General features: G+C 42.9%; 1 protein-coding gene across 1 annotated transcript in view; it reads right to left on the bottom strand.

The window, feature by feature from the left end:
- LOC109890441 (low-density lipoprotein receptor-related protein 1B) overlaps nucleotides 1-23,572 on the bottom strand; it is a 160,703-nt gene that overhangs the window by 11,881 nt on the left and 125,250 nt on the right. The window contains exons 74-84 of the mRNA XM_031792245.1: nucleotides 23,180-23,299; nucleotides 22,680-22,921; nucleotides 10,614-10,837; nucleotides 10,265-10,371; nucleotides 9,898-10,014; nucleotides 8,161-8,334; nucleotides 5,867-5,992; nucleotides 5,107-5,271; nucleotides 3,319-3,480; nucleotides 2,912-3,086; nucleotides 227-331 (exon numbers count right to left, since the gene is read on the bottom strand). Of these exons, the coding sequence (XP_031648105.1) occupies nucleotides 227-331; nucleotides 2,912-3,086; nucleotides 3,319-3,480; nucleotides 5,107-5,271; nucleotides 5,867-5,992; nucleotides 8,161-8,334; nucleotides 9,898-10,014; nucleotides 10,265-10,371; nucleotides 10,614-10,837; nucleotides 22,680-22,921; nucleotides 23,180-23,299 (1,717 nt within the window). The remainder of the gene's footprint in view (nucleotides 1-226; nucleotides 332-2,911; nucleotides 3,087-3,318; nucleotides 3,481-5,106; nucleotides 5,272-5,866; nucleotides 5,993-8,160; nucleotides 8,335-9,897; nucleotides 10,015-10,264; nucleotides 10,372-10,613; nucleotides 10,838-22,679; nucleotides 22,922-23,179; nucleotides 23,300-23,572) is intronic.

Below are 23,572 nucleotides of genomic sequence, written 5' to 3'. Positions count from 1 at the left end.
CAAAACCACACAACCACTTTCAATACCACTAATTGTACTGCATCAGTGCTGTGTGTGTGTGATACAACTGAAAGCAGAATGAAGACAAAACACAATGGCTGCGTTTACACAGGCAGCCCAATTCTGATCTTTTGCCACTAGTTGATGATGACAACTGACGATGACAACCTACTCAGTTGAAAGAAATATCATCAATAGAAATACAAAAACAATTGTGCTGACTTACTGGCAGAACGGCAGGCTGGTCTCAGGGTCTTGGTGACAGGTTCCTCCGTTGTAACAGTATCCATCACACAGTTGACAGGTGGCTGCCACTCTGCCATTACTGCAGCTGTAAGGACAGGAAAGGAATATGGCAATGACTTCATAAAGTGTTGCAAAGCACATTTATAACGCATGAATAAAACCTTGCGCATTTTTCTAATGACGCAAGGCCTGAACCATGGAGACAGGAGAATGCTGACATGTGGCAGCATCCACAGAAATATAATTACTAGAACGGATATTCCTTTCAAGTGAATGTTCTGTGATGGGTGTCAGTCAAATGTTCCATTCTAGTAATTCTATTCGGTATCATCACTTTATTTAGATATCGCTAGAGTATCAGTAACATTTCAACTAAATATCAAATCCCTAACCTCTGTTCTAACCCTAAACTAATCCTTACTCTAACCCCTGTTCTAACCCTAAACTAATCCTTACTCTAACCCCTGTTCTAACCCTAAACTACCTTACCCTAACCCCTGTTCTAACCCTAAACTAATCCTTACACTAACCCCTGTTCTAACCCTAAACTAATCCTTATCCTAACCCATGTTCTAACCCTAAACTAATCCTTACTCTAACCCTAAACTAATCCTTACTCTAACCCCTGATCTAACCCTAAACTAATCCTTCCTCTAACCCCTGTTCTAACCCTAAACTAATCCTTACTCTAACCCTAAACTAATCCGTACTCTAACCCCTGTTCTAACCCTAAACTAATCCTTACCCTAACCCCTGTTCTAACCCTAAACTAATCCTTATCCTAACCCATGTTCTAACCCTAAACTAATCCTTACTCTAACCCTAAACTAATCCTTACTCTAACCCCTGATCTAACCCTAAACTAATCCTTCCTCTAACCCCTGTTCTAACCCTAAACTAATCCTTACTCTAACCCTAAACTAATCCGTACTCTAACCCCTGTTCTAACCCTAAACTAATCCTTACCCTAACCCCTGTTCTAACCCTAAACTAATCCTTATCCTAACCCATGTTCTAACCCTAAACTAATCCTTACTCTAACCCTAAACTAATCCTTACTCTAACCCCTGATCTAACCCTAAACTAATCCTTACTCTAACCCCTGTTCTAACCCTAAACTAATCCTTACTCTAACCCCTGTTCTAACCCTAAACGAATCCTTCCTCTAACCCCTGTTCTAACCCTAAACTAATCCTTACTCTAACCCCTGTTCTAACCCTACACTAATCCTTACTCTAACCCTTGTTCTAACCCTAAACTAATCCTTACTCTAACCCCTGTTCTAACCCTAAACTAATCCTTACTCTAACCCCTGTTCTAACCCTAAACTAATCCTTACCCTAACCCCTGTTCTAACCCTAAACTAATCCTTATCCTAACCCATGTTCTAACCCTAAACTAATCCTTACTCTAACCCTAAACTAATCCTTACTCTAACCCCTGATCTAACCCTAAACTAATCCCTACTCTAATCCCTGTTCTAACCCTAAACTAATCCTTACTCTAACCCCTGTTCTAACCCTAAACTAATCCTTACTCTAACCCCTGTTCTAACCCTAAACTAATCCTTCCTCTAACCCCTGTTCTAACCCTAAACTAATCCTTCCTCTAACCCCTGTTCTAACCCTAAACAAATCCTTACTCTAACCCCTGTTCTAACCCTAAACTAATCCTTACTCTAACCCCTGTTCTAACCCTAAACTAATCCTTACTCTAACCCTAAACTAATCCTTACTCTAACCCCAAACTAATCCTTACTCTAACCCCTGTTCTAACCCTAAACTAATCCTTACTCTAACCCCTGTTCTAACCCTAAACTAATCCTTACCCTAACTCCTGTTCTAACCCCAAACTAATCCTTCCTCTAACCCCTGTTCTAACCCTAAACTAATCCTTACTCTAACCCTAAACTAATCCTTACTCTAACCCCTGATCTAACCCTAAACTAATCCTTACTCTAACCCCTGTTCTAACCCCAAACTAATCCTTACTCTAACCCCTGTTCTAACCCCAAACTAATCCTTACTCTAACCCCTGTTCTAACCCCAAACTAATCCTTACTCTAACCCCTGTTCTAACCCTAAACTAATCCTTACTCTAACCCCTGATCTAACCCTAAACTAATCCTTACTCTAACCCCTGTTCTAACCCCAAACTAATCCTTACTCTAACCCCTGTTCTAACCCCAAACTAATCCTTACTCTAACCCCTGTTCTAACCCCAAACTAATCCTTACTCTAACCCCTGTTCTAACCCCAAACTAATCCTTACTCTAACCCCTGTTCTAACCCCAAACTAATCCTTACTCTAACCCCTGTTCTAACCCCAAACTAATCCTTACTCTAACCCCTGTTCTAACCACAAACTAATCCTTACTCTAACCCCTGTTCTAACCCCAAACGAATCCTTACTCTAACCCCTGTTCTAACCCTAAACTAATCCTTACTCTAACCCCTGTTCTAACCCCAAACTAATCCTTACTCTAACCCCTGTTCTAACCCCAAACTAATCCTTACTCTAACCCCTGTTCTAACCCCAAACTAATCCTTACTCTAACCGCTGTTCTAACCCTAACCTTAGCAAGCAGTTGCTTATCTATACAGATGGTCATACTGTCTGGACTATCCAAATCAAGTGTGACCTATTCTACTCAGATGATACTCACTTGCAGGACACGTTGTCTGTCTCCGGGTTGACAATACACGGTGCCCCTCGACACTGGAGACATCTGTCCACTTCACACTTCACTCCCTCATATCTGGTTGAACACACACACTCCACGTGGCTCTTGCTCGACAGAGTACAAGCCTTCGAATTGGTACAGTAGTGATGGCAGATATCTGGAACCAAGGTGGAGGTAAACAAGCTTATTTATTTCACGTGTTACGTTCCTGGCCTTCCACTATATCAATCAGTGCAAAATCTATTTGTTCAGCCCTTGATATTGAGCCATTGCAAACAAGCAGCTTTTGAAGTGAGACTGAATGCAACACGTAATATGGATTGATTGCTTGTCCTAAAACAGGCCAATCTTAGTGTGTGTGTGTGTGTGTGTGTGTGTATCTGACTCACGGTGGAGACAACGCTCTCCAGTGTACTCGGCCATACAGCGACACACTGGCTGGTTCCCCCTGCTGACGTCACAGGTGCCCCCATTCAGACAGTAGTTGTCACACACCTTCCTCTCACAGACCGGCCCTGTGAACCCCACAGCACAACGACATGTAGGCCTCCCTAAGAGATTTTGAGAGAGAGAGAGAGAGAGAGAGAGAGAGAGAGAGAGAGAGAGAGAGAGAGAGAGACATAGATGGAGGTAGGGAGGGAGGTAGGGAGGGAGGGAGGGAGGGAGGGAGGGAGGGAGGGAGGGAGGGAGGGAGGGAGGGAGAAATAAGAGAGGAGAGAGAATGAGGAGGAGGGAGGAAGAGAGAGAGGGGGGGGTTGTAGTTTGATTTATTTGACAATCTATTGAAATTGGCTCCAAATTCTGTAGCTGATATAAATATAATTACAAGCATGTCCTCTGTCCAACGTCATAATGGAAAAGCAAGCAAACACAAGGCAGATGTGATTTCTCTCACATTTCATATGAGAGATTCAAAACCAATCCAAGGTGATGTCCACAAAGAGACCCCCAAGGTCCAATGTTTTCTAAACAGCCATGTCTATTTGCACTGGAAGGATTTTAACTGGTTTCACACTGGTCCTATGACCACTTGGAGAGCTTTACATCTGAAACACAACAATCTGCTGCCCGCTCCTGACTGGGATGAATAGAAACTTACTGTGTGTGTCTGAAGTTCTTCCCCCTGATGTTCCATCTGTCAGCTAAGAGATAAGTTGTCACTGATGTCGCCATGCCAACACTAACATTGAACTGTTCTTTCACGCCTAAATATTTGACCACCTCATTTCCTCCCAAAAATGTCATTGGAAGAGAAAGAAAAGAGAGAAGCTTGATCCATGACATTTATTTATATCTCCACTCTCAATTATTTATTCTGAAGAGAGAGAAAAAAAACCTTGCTATGCATTTACTGTAACGGAACCTGGACTTTGGGGACTTTAAATGTGTTTTAACAACTGTTCAAAAATAGATAGCAATGCCAGACGTGAAGCGTGCCGTGCATATTCATGGTGGTACTGACGTCTTCGCTAATGCAATACCAAAGTGGGGCCATACATACTGTATTTTCAGATACAACTATAGCTTACATCTCTCAGGGGTAGTCAAACGAAGGGGTTTTAACTGCACTTTCGTATGGCTCCCTGACACTGGGAAGCACTGGCACAAATGCTCACTAAGGTGCCATCAACAACTACACAAAGCAGGAGATTCAAACTCATTCCATGGGGTGTCTGCTGGTTTGAGTTATTTCCATTAGATTGGTGTCCAATTAAGATCTAGACAACCAGGTGTGGGGAGTTCCTTACTAATCAGTGACCTTAATTGATCCATCTAGTACAGCAGAGGAGTGAACCTGCAGACACTCTGCCCTCCATGGAATACGTTTGACACATGTGACGCAGAGCGATAGTTATTTAGAAGCAGATTATCAATCATGAAGCCAGAAGTTGTCACAGCAGAACTGGCATCTGTGGGAAGGATCTCATTGGCTGACAGGACAGGGGCCTTGGTCCCAACCAGGTCCCAACGCTCATTTCCCATAGTCACGGATGGATGAGCGCCCTCTCCTGTCCTGGAGGTCCCAGTGGAAGAGCAGGGAGCACAAACACACACACACACACACACACACACACACACACACACACACACACACACACACACACACACACACACACACACACACACACACACACACACACACACACACACACACACACACAGCAGAAGAGGCTTACCTATGGAAGAGCCTGAGCATGTGCCCCCGTTCTGACAGTAGTCTTTACAGTGGTCGACTTCACAGCGCTCCCCTGAGAAATTTGGCCAGCAGTAACATCGCAGCTCCCCCTTCTCGTTGGTGATGCATCGCCCTCCGTTCTCGCAGGCAGGGTGACACATTTCTCCTGAAAGCAAATGATGTAGGCCCACGTGTTAAGATTAAAACCATGGCAACCTTGACCTGCTCCCATTAATATCTAACGAGTAGATTAATCCACCTTTCTAAAAGGCTGGAACTCAAATGGGCTGTACTGACTGTTCTATGCAGGACTGCTTGCATGGTACCTTCACTTTCACTCCAATTTACTCAGCATAGGAAAGATATATATGAAAGATCCAGTCTCAGTTGGAGGTGGATCAAATGAAAGTATTGCAGGGTGACCAGTTAGTGTCCCTGCAGCCTACTGTACTGAGATGTTAGTGTCCCTGCAGTCTACTGTACTGAGATGTTAGTGTCCCTGCAGCCTACTGTACTGAGATGTTAGTGTCCCTGCAGTCTACTGTACTGAGATGTTAGTGTCCCTGCAGCCTACTGTATTGAGATGTTAGTGTCCCTGCAGCCTACTGTACTGAGATGTTAGTGTCCCTGCAGCCTACTGTATTGAGATGTTAGTGTCCCTGCAGTCTACTGTTCTGGGATGTTAGTGTCCCTTCTCATTGCATAGCTAGCTGGTTGACAGGAAGGCGTATTATACCGAACACATTGGTGTCTTAATGTACCTGATGTGTTGGTGTCCCTGCAAGTCCTGTTTACTAGCGTGGTCCCCTCAGGACAGAAACAGCTGGCTCCGGCAGGGTTGAGCAGACACAGGAAATCACAGTCCATCCTTAGACACGGATTGGACACTGACACGTCCAATGGGATAAAGGTTAGAAAGCAGGATGTGTGAGTTTGTGGAGTGTAGCACATAGACGACTGTGCTCCGCACCACTGTGTTGTTTGTGGGGACCTGGCTGGTTGCAGTAGGTGTGAAATGCACAGACAGCACACAATACACTATGTAACACAGACAACAAAATAATGAATATCAAGATGACACACACTAAGAGAAAATCATATTCTGTGCTTATGAAAGGCTCAAGCTTTTCAAAGTCAAACATGAGATCCTTTTTTATTGTGTTTAACTGAGAGAGAATAACAGTGTGATCCTCTGGGCTGGAGCTAGGGATAATGATGCATCGGGGAGGGCTTCAACTGGCCCTTAGGAGTGTCATACAGAGGCATGCAGTACGGTTCCCACCAAGCAGATGACCACATTGTCATTCAACTCTCACTGAACACCCGCAGAACCAGACGACAGTAAACAAACAACTGCCAGCAGTCATTGGAGAGAGGGAATAGGAGAGGAAAGGGAGAGGGAGCCAGAGATATTGAGAGAGAGAGAGAGAGAGGAGAGAGAGAGAGAGGAGAGAGAGAGAGAGAGAGAGAGAGACAAAAAGAGAGAGACAAAAAGAGAGAGAGAGAGAGCGAGAGACACAGACAGACAGAGACAGACAGACAGACAGACAGCAGACAGACAGAACAGACAGACAGACAGGACAGACAGACAACAGACAGACAGACAGACAGCCAGGACAGACAGACAGACAGACAGACAGACAGACAGACAGGACAGACAGACAGACAGACCAGACAGACAGACAGACAGAACAGACAGACAGAACAGGACAGACAGATCGACAGACAGACAGACAGGACAGACAGACAGGACAGAGGAACAGGACAGACAGACAGACAGACAGACAGACAGACAGACAGACAGACAGACCGACAGCCAGACAGACAGACAGACAGACAGACAGACAGACTGACAGACCGACAGACAGACCGACAGACAGACATGACAGACAGACAGACAGACGACAGACCGACAGACAGACAGACAGACAGACAGACAGACAGACAGACAGACAGACAGACAGACAGACAGACAGACAGACAGACAGACAGACAGACAGACAGACAGACAGACAGACAGACAGACAGACAGACAGACAGACAGACAGACAGACAGACAGACAGACAGACAGACAGACAGACAGACAGACAGACAGACAGACAGACAGACAGACAGACAGACAGACAGACAGACAGACAGACAGACAGACAGACAGACAGACAGACAGACAGACAGACAGACAGACAGACAGACAGACAGACAGACAGACAGACAGACAGACAGACAGACAGACAGACAGACAGACAGACAGACAGACAGACAGACAGACAGACAGACAGACAGACAGACAGACAGACAGACAGACAGACAGACAGACAGACAGACAGACAGACAGACAGACAGACAGACAGACAGACAGACAGACAGACAGACAGACAGACAGACAGACAGACAGACAGACAGACAGACAGACAGACAGACAGACAGACAGACAGACAGACAGACAGACAGACAGACAGACAGACAGACAGACAGACAGACAGACAGACAGACAGACAGACAGACAGACAGACAGACAGACAGACAGACAGACAGACAGACAGACAGACAGACAGACAGACAGACAGACAGACAGACAGACAGACAGACAGACAGACAGACAGACAGACAGACAGACAGACAGACAGACAGACAGACAGACAGACAGACAGACAGACAGACAGACAGACAGACAGACAGACAGACAGACAGACAGACAGACAGACAGACAGACAGACAGACAGACAGACAGACAGACAGACAGACAGACAGACAGACAGACAGACAGACAGACAGACAGACAGACAGACAGACAGACAGACAGACAGACAGACAGACAGACAGACAGACAGACAGACAGACAGACAGACAGACAGCCATGACAGGACAGACAGACCAGACAGACAGACAGAACAGACAGACGCAGAAGACAGACAGACGACGACAGACAGACAGACAGACAGACAGACAGACAGACAGACAGACAGACAGACAGACAGACACAAACAGACAGAGTGAGAGTGAGAGTGAGAGAGACAGAAAATAGGGAAAGAGAAAGTGATTGATAAAGCCTACCGTCTTGCTGTTTGAATCGATGGAGGACCAAGATAATGGAGGGTCTCTCTACCCCCAGATGGAGCCGTTCCATTGGCTGTTTTCCATACTTATGGACCCGGAAGACATCATTCCTCATCCCGATCCCATAGATATAGTCCTCAAAGATGTCAATCCTTACAGGCTGCGAAAGACCTTGGGACAGAACAAGTGGTAACAACAGTAACAGTAGACTAGTACGGGAGAAAATGGGTCCTTCAATAATTCATCTGAATTCCAAATAATATAAAACCATATTTAGCTAAATGTTCTATTGCTCTACCCTCCACCCTTGAAGGGATTTGATAAGAATTTGATAAGAATGACAACAACTTGAGGGAATGGACAACTAAAGAAGATGCAGCCTTTCCTCTCATACCTGTATAAGGGTTGAAAATGGCAGATTTGGATGCCTACATTGGAAAGAAGTGGCTGTACAGTAACAATAACATACTATACAGGCTGTACAGTAACATGCTATACAGGCTGTACAGTAACATGCTATACAGGCTGTACAGTAACATGCTATACAGTACATGACATCAGAGCTCTGTATGGGGGCTGACTGACAGCCACTCTGAAACTTGAGCACCACACGTGATATTTCACCCCATCCCTCTCGCTAGCTTTAGCACATTCTTGGCTGTCTGAGCGAGGCAAACGCCATGAGTTAAGATGACTCAATGTAGTTTGAAAGACGAGATGTTGAGGATGATTAAAATACTGCTTTGATGCCAAACACCCGCGAGTCCAAATGCGAGCTCCACATTTCCATATCATAAAACTCATGTAGTATACAGTGTCAACGTTTAGGATCACTACGTTAGAGTTACAAGATGACATGTCATCATACCCTGGGTTGTCCTGAATTGATTGAGCCTGTGTTTGTTGCATTGTGAGGCGAATTTGCAGCGGCACACGCATCTCAATGCACTCATGACTCCATTCTATGCGCGCCAAAATGAATGACCTGCATCACTGAATTGCCTTGGAGAAAGCCTAACACTGCACGGTCGTATTTTATGATTTAGCTAGTCATGTTGGCGATAGAACAAGCTTTCAACCAGCCATGCCCAACTGACTCAGATTATCATTTATAAAAAGGACCATTTTTTGGATTGAGCAAACAACAGTCATTGTGTAAAGGTGGGGATGCAGGGCTGTGTTCCCAACAAAACAACTACAAGTGTGCTTGCTCTAATTCCTCAACGGCACAGCTAGCAGAGCTCAGAAAAAGTACCTTATAGTTGAAGGCGTTATTTGACTTCATTGAAACTACTTAGGATCTGTGCACACTTTGGAGAGGTGTGTGACCACTTGGAAACACAAGTAAGACCTCTCATTCAAACCCGTCCTTTTTTTGTCTTATGTTGCACCTACCCCCAGATTTTCTACCAATATTCTTATGACGTTACTGAACATATCCAGAGCATTTTCAGATTTAGTTATCAACAAAAATGTAAAATGCACATAAATTCAACAGGGTAATTGATTCAGTCTTGTGTTAGGTGAACTGTTGTGTCATCACCATTAGTCTAATCATTTCCCCATAATCCCCAAACTGTTCCCTTTTAATTGCTACCACGGTTACGCATATGCTCTCCATATTTCTTCCGTTAGGAAACATTTACATTCAGCCCCATCCACATAGGCACATTTCAACGAGTGTAAAGGGTTAAGGACATGCATGTCTTCTGTGTTAGTCAGTGCTTTGCTCACCATGTGTACTGCTCACCACCAGCACAGAGTCCGATCCATCGAATCGAACGCTCCCAATCACAGACAACTCTGTATCAGCCCAGTACAGACGCTGGTTGAAATAATCGATGGCAAGTCCTGTGAAGATTTAAAACATACTAGTCGCTCTATGTGAGCCGTTGTAAAGTGCAGCCCAACTTTCCTTCTGACAAGTGGTGCTTTCTATCAAAATGTATCACTCGACACTAAAAGAAACAGGATATTGATGAGAATAGATATGATATGTAGAAAATGAACAGACAAGTACACCGCTCCATACATCCTGCGTGTGGGTGCTTCCTGAAGGTATTGTTATATTTCACAGGACCAGGAGTTCGAGAGCACCTACCACTGGGTCTCCTGAGGTTCTTCTCCACTAAGATTCTCCTCATAGACCCATCCATGGCAGCCTCCTCGATGAGGGAGTGGTCTCCTACCACTGTCCAGTACATCATCCTATGGGAAGTACAGGAAGTAAGTAAAGGAAGAATAGGTAATTATAGCAGGTAATAAGGACAGGGCAGAGGGCCAGACATAATTTGTTGTGTATCTGCCCAAAGAGAAAATATAGTCCAAAAATGGGCAAATCTGATATGTGCTTGTTTTACCTAGCAACTTTAGTTGATTGCACTAATTGTCAATTGCTAAGAACATCTGCTAAATGACTAACATGTAATTAATGTAAGGATTAACCTTACCCTCGAGCCGGGTTAACAGTGATAGAGTAAGGCTCCCCGGCGATGTCTGTGATGAGACGAGAGCAGTTTGTCCCTCCCAGCTGGCCCACGTTGATGGAATATCTGAGCCTCCTCCAGTGGGCGTTGTAGTAGCTGAACCAATGCATCCTGGAGTGGTCTGTCCAGTAAATGTTGCCGGTCACCCAATCTGCAGATATATCCCTGGGCCTTCTGAAGTCAGGACACTGGAGAAGAAGAATGTGTTTTCACATTTACTGACATGACTTTCATACTCCTTACCTGGAAATTGATTTACAAACTTAGAGCATGGAGGCAAACACACACATTCTCTTTCCCTTTCTCTCTCTCTCTCTCTCTGTCAAAATACACTACATGACCAAAAGTATGTGGACATCTGTTTGTCAAACATCTCATTCTAAAATCCTGGCCATTAATATAGAGTTGGTCCCCCCTCTTTGCTGCTATAACAGCCTCCACTCTTCTGGGAAGGCTTTCCACTAGATGTTGGAACGTTGCTGCGGAGACTTGCTTCCATTCAGCCACAAGAGCATTAGTGAGGTTGGGCACTGATGTTGGACAATTAGGCCTGGCTCGTAGCCAGGTTTTGGATTGGGTTGAGGTCAGGGCTCTGTGCACGCCAGTCAAGTTCTTCTACACCGATCTCAACAAAACATTTATTTATGGACCTCGCTTTGTGCACGAGGACATTTCTGTTTCAGCATGACAAAGGGCCTTCCCCATTCTGTTGCCGCAAAGTTGGAAGCACAGAATCGTCTGGGATGTATGCTGTAGCGTTAAGATTTCCCTTCACTGGAACTAAGGGTCCTCGCACGAACCATGAAAAACAGCCCCATACCATTATTCCTCCTTCACCATACTTTACAGTTGGCACTGTGCATTTAGGCAGGTAGCCTCCCCCTGGCATCCGCCAAACCCAGATTTGTCTGTCAGACTGCCAGAGGGTGAAGCGTGATTCATCACTCCAGAGAATGCGTTTCCACTGCACCAGAGTCCAAAGGAGGCGATCTTTACACCACTCCTGCTGACGTTTGGCATTGCGCATGGTGAGACAAACAGTTATTGTGCTGACGTTGGTTCCAGGGGCAGTTTGGAACTTGGTAGTGAGTGTTGCAACCGAGGACAGATGATTTTGACCCACTACGCGCTTCAACACTCGCCGGTCCCGTTCTGTGATGCTTGTGTGGCCTACCACTTTGCGGCTGAGCCGGTGTTGCTCCTAGATGTTTCCACTTCACAATAACTGCATTTACAGTAGACTGGGGCAGCTCTCGAGGGGGAAGAAATTTGACGAACTGACTTGTTAGAAAGGTGGCATCCTATGACAGTGCCACGTTGAAAGTCACTGAGCTCTTCAGTAAGGCCATTCTACTGCCAATACTTGTCTATGGCGATTGCATGGCTGTGTGCTCAATTTTATACACCGGTCAGCAATGGGTGTGGCTGAAACAGTCAAATCCACTCATTTGATGGGGTGTCCACATACTTTTGTGTATATAGTGTAATTACAGTTCAAGTGTCAAATCAGTGCTACAGTCCTCTTTAAATTCATTGGGGGCTCCTGTGTTCTGTCCCCTTCACTCCCTTTCCCAGGGCTCAAATCAAACCAATTAATGTCAGAGATATTGACTGGCTGTGAGATCCTGTTCTGTTCTCATAGGCAGAGCAGTTAAGGAGTATAGAGACCCACTGAGGAAATCGTCTCGCTTTGCTACACTCATGGCTGTCGTATGAGCTACCATCAAAACAAATGTAATATATTCAAGTTTGTCAATGTGCGGGGGTACAGGTTGGCCGAGGTAATTTGTACATGTAGGTAGGGGTAAAGTGACTATGCATAGATAATAAACACAGAGTAGCAGCAGTGTAGAAACAAAGGTGGGTGTGGGTGGGTGGGGGGGTATCAATATGAATAGTCCAGGTGGCCATTTGATTAATTGTTCAGCAGTCTTGGCTTAGTGGTAGAAACTGTGTAGGAGCTTTTTGGTCCTAGACTTGGCGCTCCGGTACCAATTGCGGTGTGGTAGCAGGGAGAACCGTCTATGACTTGGGTGGCTGGAATCTATGACAATATATTTAAGTTTGCCTGCATGAAAGTCCGGCCACTAGGGTCACTTCTTCTGGAGAAGTTTGCTTATGGCCTGATACAGCTCGATGCAGTCTTATTGCCATCATCGGTTTGTGTTAGTAAATCGACGGCTACGGATAATATAGATGAGAACTCTCTTGGTAGATAGTGTGGTACACAACTTAACATGAGGTCTTTTACCCCAGGCGAGCAATGCCTCGTGACTTCTTTAATATTTGACATTGCGCACCAGCAGTTATCGCCAAATAGACACACACACACGCCTCTCGTCTTACCAGACGTAGCTGCTCTGTCATGTTAATGTACGGAGAAGCTAGCCAGCTCTATATTATCCATGTTGTTGTTCAGCCACGTCTCGGTGAAATATAAGATAATACAGTTAATGTCCCTGTTGGTAGGATAGTCTTAATCGTAGATCGTCCAGTTTGTTTTCCAATGATTGCACGTTCATCAATAATACATCTCTATGGGTCCGTGTAGCCTATGTGCAGTCTATAACCAGAACTGGTGGCTCGAGAGAAAGATTTTGAATGAAAAGATAGGAAATCTTTACAGATGTTTAGCTTAAAGTATATATGGATAATTAAGCTGCCCATATGATAGCGCAACACTTGTAGACTAGCACAGGAAAGGTTTACATGGCATCCACATATTGTGTCAGCATCCAAGGGACTGCCAAGTCAGGTCTACGGACCGGTCGATCTATCCGGGGTAAACCCGTCTGTCTCCTGGCATACTGGCCTTTTCTATATATTTTTTTATGTTGGTTAATTTAAATACATTTTAATACTATAGAATTGTATGCATTCACAATTGTAGTCTGCACGATTAATTTGGAGTTTTATGTCATGTTTTTAATTTATGTGTCTCTCTAAACAGTATTTCTATCTCAACTCTGTGCAAAGTGTTTTCAAATGTCTGGCTCTTGGATATATTTACATCTCAAGCTGACTCATGGATAGACTAAACTGTGCCCCCGCACATTGACTCTGTACCAGTATCCCCTGTATATAGCCTCACTACTGTTATTTTGTTTTAAATATTTTTAAGATATTTTTATTTTTTTCTTACACTTATTTTTCTTAAAACTGCATTGTTGGATGTACAAATTACCTCAACTAACCTGTACCCCCGCACATTCACTCGGTACCGGTACCCCCTGTATATAGCCTCGTTATTGTTATTTTATTTTTTACTTTAGTTTATTTGGTAAATATTTTCTTAAGACTTTCTTCAACTGCACTTTTTGTTAAGGGCTTGTAAAGTAAGCATTTCACTGTAAGGTCTACACCTGTTGTATTCGGCGCATGTGACAAATACATTTGTTTTGATTTGATTCGTCTTAACTTGTTTAGAGTACTTATAATGCAATAATATTGATTTAGGCTACTACAGTAGAGCCATTTGAAAGCCACTGATATCAATAGACTTCAGAACATATTTTATAAGATAATAGCCTCCTCTTGTGCCCCAAACAAAACCGAAGTAATTAAGAGGAATCTTAATATGAAGGTGGGGGTCTCTGGGGGAGACATTGATGAACAGTATTGCTTTTCCTCTGTTACTATTAATGGCACTACATTATGTTTGTCCGCCATTTACGCACCAAATGCTTTGATAAATCCTTTTTTGAAGACCTGAAGCTTAAATTGTTAGACTTCCCAGACTCAGTGACCATCCTTGGGGGAGATTTTAACTTGACTCTAGATCCTACTATTAATATCATCAGTGCTAATATCTTGGCACTCTGGGCACCTTCAAATTATATTAAGACCTTTTTAGATGACATGAACACTGTGGATGCCTGGCCCCTAAGAAATCCTTGTACTAGAGATGATCTTATTTTCTCCCCATCATCAGTCTTTCTCACCTATTGATTATGTCTTCACCTCCCCTGTTTTTCTGAAATGTACATCCCATGCAGAGATTTTAGCTATGCTGTTATCTGACCATTCATTATCAATTTATTTTGAGATTTCTCCAGGATTCACAAGATTTAAGAAATGGTGGTATGGAATTCTTAAACTACATTTTGACTGGCATTAATGATTTCTTACAGGTTAATGCACAACCAGGGGTCGGCCCACATACATTATTGGAAGTAACAAAGATGGGCAGAGATAACTCTGAGAGTAACTGCACAACCAGGGGTCGGCCCACATACATTATTGGAAGTAACAAAGATGGGCAGAGATAACTCTGAGAGTAACTCAGAGATAAAACTGAGAAAAAGATGGTGACTAGTTCTAGGGCAGAATTTATTCATTTGAAAGCGAGACAGAATGACTATGAGAAAACTAATAGACTGAGTAGGCTCTTGGCAATGAAACTGAAGCAAACTGAACATTTGTCATCTATTGATGTCATTAGGGACAATAAACGGTGAACTTTGTACCCTTCCCTCTCAAATTAATCAATGATACTTTAACTACTTTTTATTCAAAGAAGGATACTTCTGGGTTTCCTAAAGACTATAGGAAGATGTTGTCCTTTTAAATTCCTAGGAACCTCCTTCCCTTTCTCTTAAAAACCTCTTAAGGATCAGTTTTCGCCTAAAATGACATACCCAGATCTAACTGCCTGTAGCTCAGGACCTGAAGCAAGGATATGTATATTCTTGATACCATTTAGAAGGAAACACTTTGTAGTTTGTGGAAATGTGAAATGAATGTAGGAGAATATAACACATTAGATCTGGTAAAATATAATACAAAGAAAGAAACAAATGCGTTTCACATTTTTTGTCCCATCATCTTTGAAATGCAAGAGAAAAGCAATTATATCACTTAGGAGTCTAGGCTCAATTTAGATTTTGGACACTAGATGGCAGCAGTGTATGTGAAAGGTTTTAGACTGATCCAATGAACCATTACATTACTGTTCAAAATGTTGTATCAAGTCTGCCCAAATGTGCCGAATTGGTCAATTGATACATTTTCAAGTACATAACTATAGAGAACATACAATAAAAAAATGTCAGTTTACACACTCCCAGGAATGTCATAAATTATGGATAATTAGCTTCCCTACAGAAGAGACAGTAACCTTCACACATCTAGATGGGGGGGGGGGGGGGGGGGGGGGGGGCAGCAGGGGTTCAAACTGTAGAACCAAGTTGCTACATTTGAATATAAAAATGGATTTTATCAAACAAAACTACGCTACATTTTTATCTCTGGGACCCTCAGGATGACAAATCAGAGCAATATTACTGAAGGTAAGTACATTATTTACCTTCAGATGTGAATGTATCAAACCAGTTGCCCTGATACGTTTTTTTGTTGTGCACTCTCCTCAAACAATAGCCTGGTATTTTTTCAATGTAATAGCTACTGTAAATGGGACAGTGCTGTTAGATTAACAAGAATTTAAGATTTCTGCCCATATAAGACATGGCTATGTCCAGGGAAATGTTCTTGTTACTTACAATGTCATGCTAATCACATTAGCTCAATCGTCACCCGATAGAGGTTAACTTCTTTGGGATAGGGGGCGGTATTTTGATGTCCGGATGAAAAGCGTACCCAAAGTAAACTGCCTGCTACTCAGGAACAGAAGTTAGGATATGCATGTAATTGGTAGATTTGGATGGAAACCACTCTAAAGTTCCTAAAACTGTTTAAATAATGTCTGTGAGTATAACAGAACTTAACAGAGCATGGCCGAGAGAGCGCGCTCTTTTTGTTAATCTCCGGTAAAGACAATAACGATTCTCTGTCTTAAATTGTATTGTTTATTTGCGTATTAGGGTACCTAAGAATGGATTATAAATGTTTATTGACTTGTTTGGATAAGTTCATTGGTAACGTTTGGGATTCATTTTGTATGCATTTTGACGGAGAGAAACCGAGTGGATTATTGACTGAAGCGCGCCAGCTAAACTGAGTTTTTATGGATATAAAGAAGGAATTTATCGAACAAAAAAACATTTATAATGTAACTGGGACATTTTGGAGTGCCAACAGAAGAAGATCTTCAAAGGTAAGGCATATATTATATCGCTATTTCTGACTTTCGTGTCTCAACTCCCTGGTTGAAAATGATTTGTTATGCATTTGTGTGCTGGACACTGTCCTCAGATAATTCCATTGGTTTGCTTTTGCCGTAAAGCCTTTTTGAAATGTGACACCTTGGCTGGATTAACAACAAGTTAAGCTTTATTTTGATGTATTGCACTTGTGATTTCACAAAAATGTAATATTTATAGTAATTTAATTTGACTTTGGCGCTCTGCCATTTCACCGGACGTTGGCCAGGTGGGACGCTACCGTCCCACCTATCCATAATTAAGCCATTTTGCCACAACTTTGGAAGTATGCTTTGGGTCATTGTCCATTTGGAAGACCCATTTGCGACCAAGCTTTAACTTCCTGACTGTCTTATTGAAGACTCCCTGGTTGAAGATGTTGCTTCAATATATCCACATAATTTTCCCACCTCATGATGCCATCTATTTTGTGAAGAGCACCAGCCCCTCCTGCACCAAATCACCTCCACAACATGATGCTGCCAGCCTCATGCTTCACATTTGGGATGGTGTTCTTCGACTTGCAAGCCTCCCCCTTTTTCCTCCAAACATAACGATGGTCATAACGATGGCCAAACAGTTCTATTTTTGTTTCATCAGACCAGAGGACATTTCTTCAAAAAGTACGATCTTTGTCCCCATGTGCAGTTGCAAACCATAGTCTGGCTTTTATGGTGGTTTTGGAGCAGTGGCTTCTTCCTTGCTGAGAGGCCTTTCAGGTTATGTCGATATAGGAGTTGTTTTACTGTGGATATAGATACTTTTGTACCTGTTTCCTCCAGCATCGTCACAAGGTCCTTTGCTGTGGTTCTGGGATTGATTAGCACTTTTCGCACCAAAGTACATTCATTTCTAGGAGAGAGAACGTGTCTCCTTCCTGAGCGGTATGACGTCTGTGTGGTCCCATGGTGTTTTTACTTGCGTACTATTGTTTGTACAGATGGACGTGGGACCTTCAGGCATTTGGAAATTGCTCCCAAGGATGAACCAGACTTGTGGAGGTTTCCATTTTTTCAGAGGTCTTGGCTGATCTCTTTTGAGAGAGGCACAGCATTTGAAGGTGGGCCTTGAAATACATCCACAGGTACACCTCCAATTGATTCAAATAATGTCAATTGGCCTATCAGGAGCTTCTAAAGCCATGACATACTGGAATTTTATGGAATTTTCCAAGCTGTTTCAAGGCACAGTCAACTTAGTGTATGTAAACTTCTGACCCATTGGAATTGTGATAATAGTGAATTATAAGTGAAATAATCTGTCTGTAAACAATTGTTGTAAAAATGACTTGTGTCATGCACAAAGTAGATGTCCTAACCGACTTGCCAAAACAATAGTTTGTTAACAAGAAATTTGTGGAGTGGTTGAAAAATGAGTTTTAATGACTCCAACCTAAGTGTATGTAAACTTCTGACTTCAACTGTATTAGGTCCCACAGTTGACAGTGCATGTCAGAGCAAAAACCAAGCCATGAGGTCAAAGGAATTGTCTGTAGAGCTCCGAGACAGGATTGTTTTGAGTCACAGATCTGTTGAAGGGTACAAAAAAAGGTCCCCAAGAACACAGTGGCCTCCATCATTCTTAAATGGAAGTAGTTTGGAACCACCAAGACTCTTCCTAGAGCTGGCCACAAGGCCAAACTGAGTAATCGGGGTAGAAGGGCCTTGGGTCAGGGAGGTGACCAAGAACGCGATAGTCACTCTGATAGAGCTCCAGAGTTCCTCTGTTGTGATGGGAGAATCTTCCAGAATGACAACCATCTCTGCAGCACTCAACCAATCAGGCCTTTATGGTAGAGTAGCTAGATGGAAGCCAATCCTCAGTAAAAGGCTCATGACAGCCCGCTTGGAGTTTACCAAAAGGCACCTTAAGACTCCCAGACCATGATGAACAAGATTCTCTGGTCTGATGAAACCAAGATTGAACTCTTTGGCCTGAATGCCTAGTGCCACGTCTGGAGGAAACCTGGCACCATCCCTACAGTCAAGCATGGTGGTGGCAGCATGATGCTGTAGGGATGTTTTTCAGCGTCAAGCACTGAGGGACTAGTCTGGATCGAGGGAAAGATGAATGGAGTAAAGTACAGAGAGATCCTTGATGAAAACCTGCTCCAGAGCGCTCAGGACCTCAGACTTGGGGAAAGGTTCACCTTCCAACAGGACAACAACCCTAAGCACACAGCCAAGAAAACACAGGAGTGGCTTCGGGAAAGTCTGAGTGTTCTTGAGTGGCCCAGCCAGAGCCCGATCGAACATCTCTGGAGACATGAAAATAGCTGACAGAGCTTGAGAGGATCTGGAGAGAATGGGAGAAACTGCCAAAATACAGATGTGCTAAGCTTGGAGTGTCATACTCAAGAAGAATTGATACTGTAATCGCTGCCAAAGGTGCTTCAACAAAGTACTGAGTAAAGGGCCTGAATACTTATGTATATGTGATATTTCAGCTTACATTATTTTATACATTTGCAAAAATGTATAAAAACCTGTTTTTGATTTGTCATTATGGGGTATTATGTGTAGATTGATGAGGATTAAGAACGATTTAATACATTTCAGAATAAATGCTGTTACGTAACTAAATGTGGAAAAAGTCAAGGGGTCTAAATTCTTTCTGAATGCACAGTATATCACCCGTACTTGACCTCTTTAAAGAATTTGTCTCCTTCTCTGGCTATACTGTATGCCTCTAAACCCCACAGCCAAACAAGTCACATTACCCTCTGTACCTATCAATTTAGGGATTTACATAACTGGGCATTTCAAATCAATCCAATTTGAAAGTCATAGTTAATGAGAATTTTAGTGCAACATTCGAGAAAATAAAGCTCTAAGTAGATGGTGTCCATTTTGTGTTACTCTTTATGTGAGTGTTTTGGTTATTCAAATGAATATACTCCCCGGTATTAATTAACTTCCTCCCCCAACTTCATTCTTTAAGGACATAGGAATACACTACCAAAATCATGGGCATTAATATTCTGGGATCCTTATTCTGGGATAAAGCAAAATACTGTAAAAATACTTTGTAGGTTTTACTGCTAACCTACAAAGCATTACATGGGCTTGCTCCTACCTATCTCTCTGATTTGGTCCTGCCGTACATACCTACACGTACGCTACGGTCACAAGACGCAGGCCTCCTAATTGTCCCTAGAATTTCTAAGCAAACAGCTGGAGGCAGGGCTTTCTCCTATAGAGCTCCATTTTTATGGAACGGTCTGCCTACCCATGTCAGAGACGCAAACTCGGTCTCAACCTTTAAGTCTTTACTGAAGACTCATCTCTTCAGTGGGTCATATGATTGAGTGTAGTCTGGCCCAGGAGTGGGAAGGTGAACGGAAAGGCTCTGGAGCAACGAACCGCCCTTGCTGTCTCTGCCTGGCCGGTTCCCCTCTTTCCACTGGGATTCTCTGCCTCTAACCCTATTACAGGGGCTGAGTCACTGGCTTGCTGGGGCTCTCTCATGCCGTCCCTGGAGGGGGTGCGTCACCTGAGTGGGTTGATTCACTGTTGTGGTCATCCTGTCTGGGTTGGCGCCCCCCTCCTTGGGTTGTGCCGTGGCGGAGATCTTTGTGGGCTATACTCAGCCTTGTCTCAGGATGGTAAGTTGGTGGTTGAAGATATCCCTCTAGTGGTGTGGGGGCTGTGCTTTGGCAAAGTGGGTGGGGTTATATCCTTCCTGTTTGGCCCTGTCCGGGGGTGTCCTCGGATGGGGCCACAGTGTCTCCTGACCCCTCCTGTCTCAGCCTCCAGTATTTATGCTGCAGTAGTTTATGTGTCGGGGGGCTGGGGTCAGTTTGTTATATCTGGAGTACTTCTCCTGTCCTATTCGGTGTCCTGTGTGAATCTAAGTGTGCGTTCTCTAATTCTCTCCTTCTCTCTTTCTTTCTCTCTCTCGGAGGACCTGAGCCCTAGGACCATGCCCCAGGACTACCTGACATGATGACTCCTTGCTGTCCCCAGTCCACCTGGCCATGCTGCTGTTCCAGTTTCAACTGACCTGAGCCCTAGGACCATGCCCCAGGACTACCTGACATGATGTCTCCTTGGTGTCCCCAGTCCACCTGGCCATGCTGCTGCTCCAGTTTCAACTTCCACCTGACTGTGCTGCTGCTCCAGTTTCAACTGTTCTGCCTTATTATTATTCGACCATGCTGGTCATTTATGAACATTTGAACATCTTGGCCATGTTCTGTTATAATCTCCACCCGGCACAGCCAGAAGAGGACTGGCCACCCCACATAGCCTGGTTCCTCTCTAGGTTTCTTCCTAGGTATTGGCCTTTCTAGGGAGTTTTTCCTAGCCACCGTGCTTCTACACCTGCATTGCTTGCTGTTTGGGGTTTTAGGCTGGGTTTCTGTACAGCACTTTGAGATATCAGCTGATGTACGAAGGGCTATATAAATAAATTTGATTTGATTTGATTTGATACTGCCTCATCTTTTATGGGATCGATTGCAAAAAATAGATTGACTGTTTGGTACCAAATTTATTTAATATATATATATATATATATATATTTTTTTATTTTTTTTTATTTTTTATCTCGGACTCCATACAGTGTTGAAAACCTACAGGACCATAAACCAGGCTACCACTCTTTATTGAAATAATTGAGGTAATGAATGTCCCCAATCTGAGGTGGGCAATTATATGCATATATTTTGGAGCTGTGTACCAGTGAAGACTCTTTGGGTTTATGTTGTTATTATTATAAATGTTATTCAAGGCAGGAACATACCTGCACATACCATCCCTCCTCTTGCTTGGTTGTAGCCCTAGCATTTCCTTATCTTATCAAGAGATGCGGATTGTTATGGCTGCAATAACAGCAGGCAAAAAAACTATTCTAAGGAATTGGTTTGAACCGGGTATTGCCCTTTACAGATTTTGGTTGCTTATGTACTTGGACATTGCACAGCTGGAAAGAGCCACTGCCAGATTGTGCGGGGCCAAGCCAGAAACTCTGGTCAATTGGTCACATGCTATGTCCCACTTGCAAGAGCTAATTTAACAACAATGTTTGGTCTTGTGGATGGGAGATAGCATTGTCCTTCTCTGTCTTTTTAAACAATCTGTTTTCCTATGTGGCTCTGGGTTGGTAGCCTTTGAGAATCAAACGTGAATAGACTGACTGCATTTGTAAACACTGAAACATATGTATTTAATCTGTTTTGTTTGTATCTTGTTTGTTTCTTTTCCCCCTGTACATATTGGTATGTACATATTGGTATCAGTTTGGTATCTTGAAACTGTAATTGTCTAGGACTTGCAAGAAAAACAAAATAATTATTGTTCACAACAAAAAAGTAAAGCATCGCCATAGATGAAATGAGAAATTAGTGATCAAATCTGAGTTAGAAAGTAGCCTATATATTTGATAGAACGTGCACGGCTCGCCTTGCTCCCTCTGACTGTCAAACAAACTGCGAGAGTTAGAGATTTGTTTCATGAAAGTATCACAAAGTACTATAATGAGTAATATAATGCATTTACTTTCCACAAAGTAATATATTACCTATTCAAGTAACTAATCCCAACACTGTTAATATGGAACAGATGAATATGTTAAAGCAAACCCTAAAATGTTTAGAGGTGCTGACTGAGGGTAAACTGTATAAAAAAATAAAGTCACACACTAAATGATGCTCCCAACAATTTAACGGGTACAACTAAATTGTTGGGAGCATATTTAGAGTGTGAATTAACAGATACAAAAACATTCAGATACAGTAATAACAATGATTACATGAAGTAATAACCCTCCGCCAGCCCATTCAAAACCTTTACTTACTATGACTATTTGAATTGTTGGGAGCATATTTAGAGTGTATATGGTCTAATATACCACGGCTTTCAGCCAATCAGCAATCAAGGCTTGAACTACCTAGTTTATAATATAATAATAATAATACAAACCCTTTACTTACTATGATTCCGCTATTTGACTTAGTGAGACTTCTGTCTACGATATCTTTGTAAAACATTCCACCAGGGTTAAACTGTGTGGCCCAGACAAACTTGTGTCGGTGAAAAAGAGCGTCCATCCCAATGATTTTAGCATTGTCCTCGATGCGAGGATGCAGTTTCTGTCCGTGGCTCTGCTTAAACGGATAGACAAAACTTCGGATTTCAGTGTCATTAGCAACGTAGAGCACTTGATCCTCTGGTCCTGCCCGTCGAGTTCATTAAGGTAGAAGAAAAAACACAAAGGAAATTATATAAATAAAGAGTGTACATTCCAGACTACACAATTCGCATATTAGCATAATTAGCATTAGCATAATCAAAACAGATCGTAGCAATCAGAATAATTATGATGCATCAAGCATAATTAAGTAGAATTTCGATGTGATGTGTGCATATCAAATTGTCATGCATCTGATTATGTACTGTATGTGTCATCAAAATAGTAATGGTAAGCTCTTACCTTTGGTTATACATTCACCATCGATTTCTTTAAAGTTACGGTCACACGTGCATTTGAAGGATCCTTTAGTATTTGTACAGTAGTGAGAGCACATGCCAAACTGAAGGCATTCATTGATCTCTGAGAAAAAGACAAAGAATGAAGGCTATAATTCCCATCAAGCCACAAATAATCAAAAGAGCTTTCGCCACAATTCTGTCTGAGCTCTGTCCTTCAATACACAGGGATAACCTCTTAGGAGTAGTACAAACTCTATCTCTGATGGTTCATATCTAAAACTCGCCCGACACATTTATCCAAAAGAAAGCAAAGGCAGAGTAGCTACGTTGCGCATTGCCGTTGTCCGGTGAACAGGAGCTATCAGAGCTTTTCTGCAGTGATAATCACAGACAT

The sequence above is a fragment of the Oncorhynchus kisutch genome, linkage group LG16 (genome assembly GCF_002021735.2).
Source record: "Oncorhynchus kisutch isolate 150728-3 linkage group LG16, Okis_V2, whole genome shotgun sequence".
Lineage (NCBI taxonomy): Eukaryota > Metazoa > Chordata > Actinopteri > Salmoniformes > Salmonidae > Oncorhynchus > Oncorhynchus kisutch.
The sequence above is the reverse complement of the archived record's forward strand: the minus strand, read 5'-3'. Positions and strand labels throughout refer to the sequence as shown.